At 43.7% G+C, this 14,152-nt stretch overlaps 1 protein-coding gene across 1 annotated transcript; it reads right to left on the minus strand.

Annotated features, from left to right (window-relative positions):
* Positions 1 to 1,573: 1,573 nt before the first annotated feature.
* On the minus strand, positions 1,574 to 11,391 carry SPRYD7 (SPRY domain containing 7). The gene is made up of 5 exons (XM_048963557.1): positions 11,201 to 11,391; positions 10,587 to 10,703; positions 7,530 to 7,696; positions 5,765 to 5,867; positions 1,574 to 2,802 (listed from the first exon to the last, which is right to left on the minus strand). Exons 1-5 carry the CDS (start codon positions 11,304 to 11,306, stop codon positions 2,705 to 2,707), a joined length of 591 nt encoding a protein of 196 aa, XP_048819514.1. The 5' UTR covers positions 11,307 to 11,391; the 3' UTR covers positions 1,574 to 2,704.
* Positions 11,392 to 14,152: the final 2,761 nt, after the last annotated feature.

Raw genomic sequence — 14,152 nt, forward strand, 5'->3', positions numbered from 1 at the left:
CTGAAAATGCTTGCTAGTGAAGCTTTTAGAAATAAGCTCTGACTCTTTCCCCTAGGCAAAGCTGGGGCTGGGAACACAGCAGGCTGGTTTTACTGCCTGAGGTTGAAATGGAACCCTCAGACACAGGTTATTCACTTGCTGTTCCTGTGGGTCAGTAAGTTACCTGCGCAATGGTGTTATCTGTACCCTCGATTCTTTTATGAATTGTCTCCATACAGCTCACTTTCAGGTGAAAACTGTCTCCTCCCATTTCAAAAAATGGATGGTAATCTTCTGTTCATCCTCCTTACTTCAGTTTCCCTGTCTAACCAATTATAGAACAAGAAGTTTCCTATTTTCAGACTAGAGGTGTCATTACACCGCGGTTTTACAAACACATCTTACTGCTAAAGATGCAAAATGAGCAAGTTTCAGCTGTAAAAGCAAACCCTCCTGAATTTTTTATGAGCTTAGCAACTGTTTTGAACATTTTTATTCTTCACAGAATCTCAGAATGGCCTGGGTTGAAAAGGACCACAATGATCAACCGGTTTCAACCCCCTGCTATGTGCAGGGTCACCAACCAGCAGACCAGGCTGCCCAGAGCCACATCCAGCCTGGCCTTGAATGCCTCCAGGGATGGGGCATCCACAGCCTCCTTGGGCAACCTGTTCCAGTGCATCACCACCCTCTGTGTGAAAAACTTCCTCCTACTCATCAAAATGTTTTCCATTTCAAACTTTCAACTTTGAAGATGGCCTTCTCTCTATCTCCAAGGAGAAGCCAAATTCTCTCGCCAAGTCTACATTAAGCTCAAGATAGCAGCTTTTACTGCTAAATATTCTTCAATATAGCAGACAAAAAGTTGTTTGTGGGATTCACTTAGACGAAGTGGTAAGAATTCCTTTAAATATTTCCTCTTTTCCCCAGGAACATAAATTTAATTCCACAAGAAGCACTTTATTCTCTGTAGTCTTTGTTGGCAAAGAACCATTGCTGAAGGCATCGTTCAAAGATACCAAAAGGAAAAAGGGCATACACCCTCCCTCTTCTTTTATATTTCAACACAACAGCATATATACTCATTTCAAGTTTGAAAAGCTGAGACTTGATTACAGAAACATTATGGTACGTGTCAAATAGAGCCAAACCAACTCAAGGATGAGCATTTTGTATCATCTTCAAATATATGATGCACAACAAAGCAGAACAGATTTGAAGGGGAAAAAGGACTGCAATCCAAATCTCCCCAGTTTATACCATCATGCTGAAAAGGGCACCAGTCCTATCAGGTTCTATAGCAAAGAATCAAATCATAGAATCACAGAAGCACAAGGTTGGAAAGGACCTGCATGATCATTTAGTCCAGCCATCCTCCCATCACCTCTGCTACCACAAGCACTAAACCAAATCTCACAGCTCCTCATCCAGGCGCCTCTTGAACACTGCCAGGGACGGCGCCTCCACCACCTCCCTGGGCAGCCATTGCAGTGCCTGACCACTCTCTGGGAGCAGTTTCATACTTCCAGCAAGGCGAAACAGAAGGAAAATGGACTTCCCAGAATGAAAAGACAAGATGCAGAAAACCGTAAGGTGAGAGGAATTGAGAAAGCTGTATTTGTAAATTTCAGAATCAGATCATTTCTAAAAAATACTTAAATAAATAATTCCCGTATGCAAATGCCTCAACCCAGGAAAAGCCAAAACCAAGAAACAAACATCCAGTATGAAGATTTTCTTTACAGTTCTTCTAGGAAGTATATTAAATACATGACAGTGAGGGGGGGATGGAGGGGAAGCATCTCAGTTTATATTTACGGGCATCACATTTTAAAACAATGTCTTCGCCACTCGTCATTTATAAATCATTCACAAGAAATTAAATAAGATATCCCATAAAAGAATAATGTATACAAGTAAGGCTTCACCAGAACATCTCATATCCTTCACACACTCAAGCTGAGCAATCGCTTCTTACTTTGCTATCAGAGTAACACGGCGCCGCGGTCTTCAAAACAAAAAATAAATACAGGTGGTGTTCAGGTTTACTTTGTTAAGGTTCAACAGAACAGTATTTGAAGCATTACTCAAAAGTATCCTATTACCTGCCATAGTTAAAAGCAGTTGAAAAGCTAGGAGAAATACCTATTTGCCATTCTAAGAGTGAGGGAATGGATTAAATTACACCTTGCAAAGGAAAAAATACCTCGCCGCTGGTTATGCCATCGTGTATCAGTCATTGTGCACAACCAGGACACCACAATTCCAGAGTACAGACTAGAAACACAGTACTTCCTTTTAACAAGGTAAGTAACTTCTGTATGGAAGAAGTTGGGAAAAAAATCATGAGAACTATCAATCTGCAAAGCTATCATATGCATAAGAACTACAGGCTTTTATCAGAGCTCCAGTTCGTCCAGAATACTGAAGTCTGGTGTCAATTACATCCCTTAGCCTCCTTATGCATCAAGTATCAATCAGAAAAAAACCTGGTCCAAAACACTGGGTTCTGCAACAACAAAACACTGCCAGAAATCTAGTCTTTGCAACACAATTAAGGTGTTAACTGCAGCATCAAATAACTCTGCAGACAACGGTCACAAGTACTTACTAAAAATACAGATATGTTTCCTAAAGGTAACATGTGAAGCTTTATTTAAGGTGGAAAAGCTTTTGGGTTTGCTTTTAAAACAGTGCAGGGTGCAAATGTTCACCACGTTGACATTCAGAAGATTTGCTGCTCGAAGAGGATCTTTTCAAACCCTGGTGGAGGAGTATGATAAAATTCACTGAACTGACAATCCAGAATGGCACTGTCATCCACTGCAGAAAAGAATCAAACAGAAGGAATTAGAGAAGGAACTCTTACAGTTTCGTCTCCTATTAGCCCCCTTACTGTCCTCAAAACAGGAGGAATATTTATGTACACGTAACACAGGTGAAATAATTCTCTTCAACAAGTTCACCTTTACACACACACAATGAGATCAAATTGTCTCTTTTCTCCCATTTACTCTTCTTGACAGCAATCCTTGCTGAAGCAAGGAGAATGCTACCTCTGATTTCACTGGAAGCTAGCAGAGCTTCAGGCAGTTCCATTCAAATTTTCTACTCTATTTCTCTGTAAATCTGTTGAGTAACAACACTACTAAATACCACAGGGTAGTCAGCTCCCAGCTGCATATTTTTTCTGTTCACTTATTCATTTTGCTGGAGGTTTATAGGCTTTCAGCAGTCTACAGTGATTCTTCTGGAGGTTTAAAAGATTTCAGATGTCTGCAGTGGCTGGTGTCAGACTGCTGCTCTAGGATGTGATACACATACAGCTTCCTTGGCTGCATCTTTAAGTTGGAAGTTAATGCTTATTAAAATACCTCTCCAAGTTTTCGACCTCCCATATACACAAGTGTTGCTTTTTGTATGTAAAACCAAAAGAAAATTGCTAAGGATTTTCACAACAAAACTTTCACATATTGCTTTAGCAAATAGGAATGCCCAACTGGACAAAAAAGCAAGCTCTCTTTCAAATACAATTTCTTCTAAGACAAACCTGGTAAATAATATTAGATCAAAATAGAAGAGCTTCATCTCTAAAGTTGGGTTTGAAATTTAGATATCTCAGAGCTACAACAGGAATTTTCCCCTCTAAGGTTCAGTTCTGCATCTCACTTACGCATAAATGCCTGAAGGTTGCAGGGAGCAGCCTTTGAGTTCACTTTTCTGTTTTACACTGTCAGACATGATGCTGTGTTCACCTGCTCCACTGCGTTTCTTTTAGAAAGACACAGAATCATAGAATGGCCTGGGTTGAAAAGGACCACAATGCTCATCCAGTTTCAACCCCCTGCTATGTGCAGGGTCGCCAACCAGCAGACCAGGCTGCCCAGAGCCACATCCAGCCTGGCCTTGAATGCCTCCAGGGATGGGGCATCCACAACCTCCTTGGGCAACCTGTTCCAGTGCATCACCACCCTCTGTGTGAAAAACTTCCTCCTAATATCTAACCTAAACTTCTGCTGCCTTAGTTTAAAACCATTCGCTCCTGTCCTATCATTATAGTTGCACTCTGAATTATGGATGGGGCAAATGCTTAAGAAACTCTCTTCTGTGCTCAAATCCTTCCCCTGACATAAAGTTCACATTAAAAGGATGTTTGCATTTAGAATTTATAGCAATTAAGAGCCATGCAAAATCAATTTGCAGGTTTCAGTTGTTATAGCAATACATAGGAAACATGATGATTATTATAAAATCATGCCCACTTGTAGAAGATGATAACAAGAGTCTGGCAAAACAAAAGGCCACTGCATAAAACTGTAAAAAAAAAAAAAAAACACTGTATAAAAAAGTGAGAAAAAAAGATTTACAATAGGATGACATGTCACCAAATGTTTACTGAAAGCAACCAGCATTCTCTAACACTGCTTCTAGACTAAAAGGAAGAAGGAAGAATCAGCTATTACACAGCAACTATTCTGCTGCTGGCCCAGCCTGTCAGGAGCAGTGCTGCAGGGCAGCTATTGTCTGCCACAGCATTTTAGCAGCGCCATCATGTGGCTTAAGCACACATGGTAAAATAACAGTGTGAAAACAATTTCCATTCTTAATAGCTTGGAAAGGTGTAAGTCTGGATTTACAGACTTTGAAGGCTCTGTGGCATATCTAACAGTATCTGCTTCCTGCTCATAAAACGTAGCATCAAGAATGTGTCAAGATATTAGTGGGAATCGACCATGAAATGACCTAATTATCCACATCATATAGCTAATGGTATCTCAAGAGGTAAGTGAGCTCAGATGGGGGATATTACTCAGACTAAGTTCTCACACAGGAACAAAAATAAACTGGAGATGCCTGCAGATGTAGTAAAGGGAATCCGATGAGCAGTTATCGTTTGCTGTAAACTATAAGGCAACCCAGAGTACAGCATAGATTATACACTGAGCAAGGGGAAGTGCTGCCTTTCAGACGAGATGTTAAACAGAATTCTGACTACTTGGGAACTACAAAAACACCGCCAAGTTCTAGAAGAGTAAATTGTTAACACATGTCTTGGCCAAATTCCAGCTTCCATAATTCAAAAATTCTTTCTTAAACTGCCTGTGCAGGGATTAATTGGACATGGTATTTATTCCTCGCTCAAAACTGCTCTGCTGCATTGACGGCTGCTGGCAAAGCAGCTACCACAACTGCAACAGCTGCTGGATTTCAGAACTGGGTTTCATTTTGGTAACGTAGGAAAGAAGCTGTCCCACTAGACAGCAAGCAGCTGCACTGGTACTGCATGACAGTTATTACTTCTGTATGAGAATACAGATGGCAATTCAGTATCTATTTGTATTTCACACTGAAAGCACTTATCAAGTATGTAGAATTAACAGGCATAAACATCAAGCTTCAGAGATAAACTAGATTAGCTCACGTAGCTAGGCTATGCTGAATTTATTCTTTTTCTTTCTTCCATCTCTTTATAGTTCCTTTTAACTGGCTGCTTATAGACCAGCTGCAGTAACATCCCTGCCTGTTGAAGGTGGATACTTTGCTAGGAAGCAATGTTCTTTGTTTTCTGGCTATTAACAGCATTGCAAATGAAGTGAAAATATACTTCTTTATCTCCCTAGTTTTGTATTTCCATGTAGGTAATTGCTTTCATTGTCAAAATAAATGACAGACGTGTGACTGGAAAGATATGTGTTCCATCTGGGTGAGGAGAAGAGTTCACAAATTAGACCTGGTGCAAAAACAACATCCAAAATATAAAACAGTCTGAAAATCTCTGGCTTACCATAGACAACTGGATAGACAGTCCCTCGGATACCTGAAGCTGGACAGTGCATGTTCTTCCCATTTAAATATACATTTAATTCTACGTGGTCATATGTGATGCCCTGCAAAACACAAGAGATTGACAAAACCAAATACCATCAACAAGTTTATACATAAAAGAACACTACTCAACTTTTCAGCCACGGGCAGATTTTAACACTGTTACACAAACCATTACAGCATCCTAGAAAACTTCACCTGAAATACTCCTGCAAAGGACTTGAAGTCAGTAAGTGATGAGGAACAGCAGGATCCCTTAGTGCACATTGAAAACAGTATCACACGCTGTATCTTAATGAGGCTGGCTCACAGCACAGATTTCCTGACTATTCCACAACAAGGTAAAGAATCACAACATTTCTAACAATTGAGAATAACAAGCAGCCTGCAGTCTTCTTGTTTGTATCTTTCCATGGGAATAATTGTAATAAATAAGGATGCTATTTGTATATTTGTCCATACCCATGCATGGAAGCCACTCTCAGCTCATTTTCTCTGCCAGCAGTAACAGGCCATGGTTTCATACACAATGCTATAAATATGCTCACCACAGAGCAGAAAGCAAGCGCTAGTGAGGTAATAAATTACTTCTTTGTCAGCTAAGCAGTTGTTTTGGTACGTCTGAGTGTGACAATTTGTGTTGTCAGGCACTGCTTCAGAATCGATTCCCATGACAGAACACAATAAATTGAAATTTACGACAAGTGGGGAGTTACCAAACGATGCATCACCTTCAGTTCTGTGATCAACTGTTTGAAGCTGTTCCTGACTGCAAAGGTTAACCAAACCCTGACACAGTCTGCAGCCCTCCAAGAAAATGATGTCAGAAGGGGATTAAAAGAATAACATAGAGTCTGCAGGTAAAGGGGGGAGGAGGCAGCTTTAGCTGTTCAGGGCTTCCATAGATAATATTTCTAATCAGTGCTTTTCAGAAGCAAGAAGAACTAGCAGTGATACGCTCCCAAGTATTTTCAAAAGTACATCTCCAAAGGGACACTGAGAACACGTCAGCAATAAAACAGAACACAAAGTCACACAGATATTTTGGGAAACCTGGCACAGCAAAGTAGAAAAACTTTTGGATTCTCAATTTGCTCTTGCTTTTCAGTCATCTTCCCAGTGAATGTGACCCTTTTTCCATTCAATCCCCACATAACACCTCACTCCTTCTTTGCAAATTTGGCTAGAAAAAAATCAATCCCTCTGTCACCCAGGATCAATCACTGCTCAGTTCAATCATTCTAATCATTAACCAGTCAGTTAAGGGACCCTGAGTTGAACAGGGCATGGAACATGACTATGCAATGCATTCTAGCACACTGTTTGTTCATCACCCCTGTGATGGGACTCACCAGCCAGCTAGACACCAGACCACAGCAGAGCATTAATGGCTGCTGCTCAAACGCTGGTAAAGTTGGCTCTCCACTCAGAAACACAGTCTGATTGAGCTGTAGGTGTCCCCATCCATTGTGGGGCAGCTGCACTAGATGACCTTTTAGGTCCCTTCCAACCCAATAATGATTCTCTAATGCTCAGAACAAAGCCCACTTACGTCCAGGCTGCTGATCTAGTCAAACACAACAGTAGTTTACATCTAGGCTCTCCAAACTGTGAGACAAGAGCCAAACAATAACATGACCAAAACAGTCAGTCTGACCACACAGCTGTAAATAAGAGAAATGTGGGAACAGCAAGAGAAGACAACAAAGCACAAAGAAACTCACCACCACATCGCCCTCCTGTGGCAAGCTGTTGGCTGGTAATCTGTTTTTCTCCTCGTTGTTGTAGTACAGAGCTCCATCATTCCTCATCACCAGGCTATGGACATCTCGGCCAAGTGGAATTTGATTCAAGTTTGCTTTCTGGGTTGCAACTCCGATACCCCAAATGCCTAGGATGTGACATTAACATGGTAAGAAAATAAATATGCATGATTTAGAGTGTCTGACTGAAGTAGGACAGCATAAAGAGGATTTCATAACAAGTGCCAAAGAAGTACTACCAGTAGGCTTACACTGGAGGTATCAGCAGTCACAAAACATTGAAGAAAAATAGTATCTATCTTGAAAAATAAGGATCCAGACACTTCCAACCACTAAGCTCAACTTCTACTCCCAAAACACACTGGAAATCTAGAAGGATGTGAAAAACAAATCTAGCTAGGATGGATTTGTGAACAACTTGAATTTGAAACAACTTGACTTAAATACCACCACAATGTGCTTATTAAACGCACCGCCCATATCAGCCTGCCAGGAGTGCAAGCCACTCCATTTTGAAATGAACCTGACACATTGGTCTGAAGCATGGCAAGTGGGTTTCCTTGTTCTGAATTACAGAGATGAGCAGTTAGATAGGAATAATCAGTAGCACAGATACAACAGTGGCTTGGCAACCAGCTAACATAATTTGAGGGTTATCACAGAGCACCTGTTGACTGTGAGTCATAGAATCACAGAATGGCCTGGGTTGAAAAGGACCACAATGCTCATCCAGTTTCAACCCCCTGCTGTGTGCAGGGTCACCAACCAGCAGACCAGGCTGCCCAGAGCCACATCCAGCCTGGCCTTGAATGCCTCCAGGGATGGGGCATCCACAGCCTCCTTGGGCAACCTGTTCCAGTTCATCACTACCCTCTGGGTGAAAAACTTCCTCCTAGTATCTAACCTAAACCTCCCCTGTCTCAGTTTAAAGTTATGAACAAATTCTGGTTGTAAGACATGTATAAAGGAAATATATGCAAAGGATGTGAAGGATGCCCACTGCAGGTGGAGCACAGCAGCCATTTTAAGCATCGTACACTATGATGAATTAGGTCAGTTAGAGAAATTCTACAAGAAACATGAAAACCAATTAAAAAAAAAAGGAAAAATACAAACTACTAAGTAGTTGATGAAAAGACTAAGTCTGCTTAATCTACACAAGACTAAAATGAAGCAAAAATATGTCAGTTTCAAAAGTAAAAAATGCTGAACAATTTATTCTAATACTTACAAGTCCAGAGTGAAAAGGACATAAATCTGAACAGGAGCCAGATTAGACTTTGAAAATCTTTCTAATAGCCAGGCTAGCTGACCCCTGGTAGACTGCAAATCTACGTTTTAGGCTGAGTAGTCTACAATTCTCCTGCCTTGGGTCACAGGAATAGATGAGACAGGATTCAGAGGGACAAGAAAAGTTTATTTTCAGTGTTTCTAAAGAATAGGAGCATGGATACTGCACTTGTGTGAGGAACAGCCATATGTGAACAGCAGCTGCAGTTGATTCTCCCCCTCTGACAGGAAGGACAGTAAAATTGCTTGAACTGGGGTTTATACGTAGTTTAAAACTAAACAACTCTTTTGAACATGAGGTGCTTTAGACTGATCTTTGCTCACACTGCCTGCCCTTCAAGCTGGATGCAAATAATCCTTACCCAGAAAGAGTCAGGTTCAAGCTCTGGTTAGTATACTAAGGCCTGTCTCCAGAGTAACAGTTCCCTTCTTCTTTTGTTTTCCTACACTCTGAGAAAGGACAGTTTCATTCTGATACTGTGTAATGTTTTTAAAAATAATGATCCTTTCTAATACTGGAATACAGGCAAGTCTGGAGTGCCCTCTGCACTAGCAGACCTGACTGCATTAGCAGAAGCATAATGCTTGCAAATTCCATTCATTTCTGCTATCTTATATTGCAAATTTGTGCAGAAGAAGTAAACATACTAAAAGGTTCCTTTCAATAAAAGTAGTGCTGGAACAAAAGCTGCACATTGTTTGAAGAGCACAGTAGAGCACAAGGAATGTTACCATTGCTCAGACAAACACAGTACACATTAATCACAAATCAAGGTTAACAAATAGGTACAGACACTGCTGGATAAATCTCACTGTTAAAAACTAAGACTTCATAGCGAATGGTTTATGTGATCATACATACAATCATAATCATAGAATTGCTCAGGTTGGAAAAGACCTTAAAGATCATCAAGTCCAACCACAACCTGACCATACTACCCTAACTCTAACAACCCTCTGCTAAATCACGTCCCTGAGCACCACATCCAAACGGATTTTAAACACACGCAGGGATGCAGACACAACCACCTCCCTGGGCAGCCTATTCCAGTGCTTAACAACCGTTTCTGTAAAGAAGTGTTTCCTGATATCCAACCTAAAATTACCCTAGCACAGCTTGAGGCCACTTCCCCTCGTCCTGTCACCTGTCACCAGTGAGAAGAGACCAGCCCCGCTCTCGCTGTGAGCACCTTTCATATATTGGAAGAGAGCAAGAAGGTTTTCCCCTCAGCCTCCTCTTCCCCAGATTAAAGTGCCCCAGTTCCTTCAGTCTCTCCTCATAGGCCATGTTCTCCAAGCCCTTCACAAGCCTTGTTGCCCTTTTTTGGACCTGCTCCAGCACCCCAGTGTTCTTTCTGTACTGAGGTGCCCAAAACTGAACACAGTACTCGAGGTGAGGCCACACCAATGCTAAGTACAGGGGCAGGATTACTTCCCTAGTTTGTTTCTATAATATGTCAACCAAAAACCATGCATGTGACAGTATACACACACCATCTTAGTGTTGGTACTCTTCTAGTTAATAAGTTTACTTACCGTTCTTTTCAATATTGCAGAGTCTCAATTAAAAACCAAACAAACCTCCTTTTCTAAATGCCCATTTATAAGAGTCTCCGATGTTCACAAAGTTCAAGGATACAACTGGAAAGATGCGCACGCTCGGTATCTGAGACACGACCACTCAGTAACCTGCTACGCCTTCCAAGTTAGAAGTTTTTGCTGACTAACCTGTGGACTGGATTTTAAACTCAAAATAGCTCTTGTTCTGATGTAGGGGCGCGTTGGCGAGGCAGCCTCCAGTGCCACATATCCTTCTGCCATTTTTAACAATGACGACATCTGTTCCTGCAAGAAGAAAGAAAAGCAAAACTTCAAAACTCTTTCAGGAGTCTGGAAGAGCCCTTAAAAGCCCTCAACACGGCGATGTTTGTTCTTTCAGCCCCAGGCAGAGCTTCATTAGTCTGCGAGAACTACAACGACGGGCCACACTTCTGACAGTGAAACAGAGGGAAGTTTATGGGCTGGCTCATCTTTCAGTTGGGCTTTATTTATTTAAAACCCGTATGCCGCTCTCACTTCAGCCGGGGAGTTTGGGGCAGCACGCCGGCCCACAGCAGAGGCAGAACGCACAATTTAACCGAGAGGTTCCCTGTGAGGACGCACCGAGCCCACACTCCGTCTGAAAATAAAACAACACGAGGTTCTCTTCCACGGCAGGAGCGTTCGCCTGCTGGTGCCCAGAGCACAGCACGGGCCCTACAGCAGCCCCGCGGTGCCCCACCTCGCCTCCCGCTCTCCCCAGCCCCGCCGCCCCTCACAGCCACGGAGGCCGCTCCGCTCACCCATACGCTGCGTGTCCAGCTGCACGGCCGGCATCTCCTTCAGCGGGATGTGACCGGCACCGCCATCCCGGCACCAGCGGAGGCAGCAAAACACGGAGGCGGCCATAGCTGGCCGGGCGCCGCCAGCCGAGCCGAGCCGAGCCGAGCCGGGCCGAAGCGCGCAGCCGCGGGCTAACAGGGCAGCGGCGGCGGCGGGCGGGGCGGTGAGAGCAGCGCCCCCTGGCGGGCGGGAGGTGCCGGCGGGCGGGCTGTGCGCTGCGACATGGCGGGCGTCCTCCCGCCCCATCCAGCATCCGGCGCGGCTCGTTGCCGCCCTGTAGGGGTGTCCCAGCAGCCCTGTTCTTGATTTGTAGGGAAGCTTACAACACGCGTAGTGAGCTGCCGATCTGCAACAACCTGCGGACAACGGATGACTGCAATACCTCTCTTTAGAGGCATATTCATCTCCAAATCAATTTGGGCCACGCTTGGCGTCCCTGTTGATTTTCAGCCACTCTCTCTCTGCCTGGCATTTCACCTAGAACGCTCCCTGGAGGCTTGGTACAGAAAATGATGCAACTGATGCAATGCGTGTGCACAGCGTGAGCGGGCGCAGTGGGTGGAAAGTGGGTGTTGGAAAGGCGATGTGGAAGGAAATGCTCGCAGCAAGAAGTGCCTTTTTGGTCGGGACGGGCTGTGTCAGTCACACTCAGCCCTCCACGTGAAGCACGAGGTGCAAAGCAGCCTTACACAAAGCAGCGCCTAAAACCAATCTGATTTTAAGAGCGGCTTTCAAATATGCTTCCTTTCTTTTATTGGGTTTACTGTTACAGCCCATAAACATCTGGGGTCAAGAGCTCGCTTCCTTAAAATATGCCAAATGGGATTATTCCTGAACTTCTGAGAAGTCAATATGAGGTGGAAACTGATGTTTATTCATTTCATATGTAGGGCATCGCCGTTCTCGTTGGTAGCTCGGTGTTGCCATAATTAGTCCCATTTAAGGCACTGTGGGATTTTTATTGTGCACTGTGGGTTTGTTACAGTAAATGCTGAATGGCAAATGTTAATATATTAAAAATAAAATAATTTTTAGAAAGCAAAACAAAACAAGCTTAGGAAGAGACCCAACGTACAAATGACTTCCATCCTATTTTTTTCTACTGTTTTTTCCCCCCATATGACCACTGGGGAAATGAGCAGGTCTTGCTGCACCAAGGCAGCATCACCATGCCTGCTGGGTCACAGGGCAGCAGGGCTTTTGGGGGTGCTTTCCTGCTCCATTGCTTCCTTAGCTGGAAACCTGGTTCCACCGGTGTCCCCCAGTGCTGGTGACAGCTCGGTGTCACAGTGGGGTATGTGGGTAAAGCCACACAGCTGAGAAAACCAACAGCATACAGCCTGGGTCAGGCCAGAGCAAGGAAAGCAGCTGGTAATGCGTGGAGCTTTTTCATATGCCTTTTGTGGGGGAGGAGATGAAAAATTCCAGCAGGATGGTACCAGACCTGAATATTTTTCTCCTTCAGCCTGTTTAGAACAGCGGGGCTGCACAAAATGTTTATGCTGTGCAAAAGGCTGCCCCAAGGAAATAGGGATCTGGGCTCCAACTGGGGATGGTAATGAAGGGTTAATTCAGCATCTGCCTTTCCTGAGTGTGTGTTTCTTTCACTGGGGAGGCCAAGTATTTTGGGTCCTCCCACACTGGAAGCAAAATTATGCTCCGCACGCCTAAACAAGTTTGTTGCTCATAGGGTTTTATCTTCTTTTCCTTGAACGGTAGCAGGAGAGACAATTTGTCTGGGAACCATCTTAGAAGAATAGGAGAAAGAACAGAAAATTAGAACGGGTCCCATCCATTCCACAAATGTGGGAGTATCTGGAGGTCATGCTGAAAGAAGAGGGCAGTCACTGACTCGTGTTCTTCTGCTCTGAGCCTCATTCACAAAACACAATTATCTCTCGTGAGCCCTGCAAGCTAGGTGCACAGGCTGCAGATGAATACGTTTCAGCAAGGTTCCCTGATGTCATCGAATCTGCAGGAGAGAAGGGAACTATGTAATGCATCACCGGTTGTTACAGCATGTAATACAACATGACTAATAAGTCTCAGCAAAATGATTCCTCTTAATCCACATTGCCTCTAGAGCCCTGCTAGGAAAAAAACACTGGTAGTCACTGCTGTGCTGCCACGAGCTTGGGGGAGGCATTTCCACCTGTAAAAACCAGTGAAAAAAAAGGTTATTACATATGCTGGAATGGGTGTAGTAACTTCCTCACACAGCTTGCACAGAAGTAAATGATAGCGCAGGACTGGAAAATCAAGGTCTGTTTACTGCAAGCACTCGCAGGGTCAGGCCTGTGGTTTGGAAGATGATACAGACAAGGTCTCAGATGAAAAACAGGTTGTGCTTGTGCGCGTCAGATCTTCATCATAATGTGTTCTTGGGAGGATTTACGTTCTGTAGGAAGTCTCCTGCTTTACACAGTTAATCTGACACTTGCCAAGGCACAGCAGAAATGGTGTATGAAAATTAACTTCGTTCCTCGTTGTTCTATTTACTTTGGAGGTCACTTCTCCTTTCATTTTTATGCAATATAAGCAAAACGCACCGGGGCAGAGCTTTGATCTATAGGCAGTCACAAACCTCATTAAAACTGACAGGCATGCTGGCCAGGCTTCATTCAGGAAGGAGCAATTAAGTTCTTTAACGGCACAAGAGAGTGAAAAACTAGAAACCGTTGCCCACAGCACAGGGCTGCACAGCCAGGCACTAAGATGAGCTAATTCCTATGAGCAAGCACTAATTTGGGGAAAGTCAGATTTCTCTGGGGACGGTTTGCGAACGCGGCAGCAAGAGCCCAGATTGGTTGCAGCTGTGTTTGCCTGCGTGCATGTCAGGGAGCGGAAACACCAGGCGAGAGCCAGCAGACAGTGGGAGAAGCAGTGGTGCATGGCCCTGAGAAAAAGCCAAG

This window comes from Lagopus muta, chromosome 1 (assembly GCF_023343835.1).
Source record: "Lagopus muta isolate bLagMut1 chromosome 1, bLagMut1 primary, whole genome shotgun sequence".
NCBI lineage: Eukaryota > Metazoa > Chordata > Aves > Galliformes > Phasianidae > Lagopus > Lagopus muta.

Excerpts from the sequence above, each read along its gene's own strand:
- SPRYD7 (XM_048963557.1), bottom strand. The coding sequence starts at position 11,306 with ATGGCCGCCTCCGTGTTTTGCTGCCTCCGCTGGTGCCGGGATGGCGGT. Across the intron at positions 10,704-11,200 it reads GCTGGACACGCAGCGTATGG|GAACAGATGTCGTCATTGTT; the intron begins GTGAGCGGAGCG and ends TTCTTCTTGCAG. Across the intron at positions 5,868-7,529 it reads CACAGGAGGGCGATGTGGTG|GGCATCACATATGACCACGT; the intron begins GTGAGTTTCTTT and ends TGTGTTTTGCAG.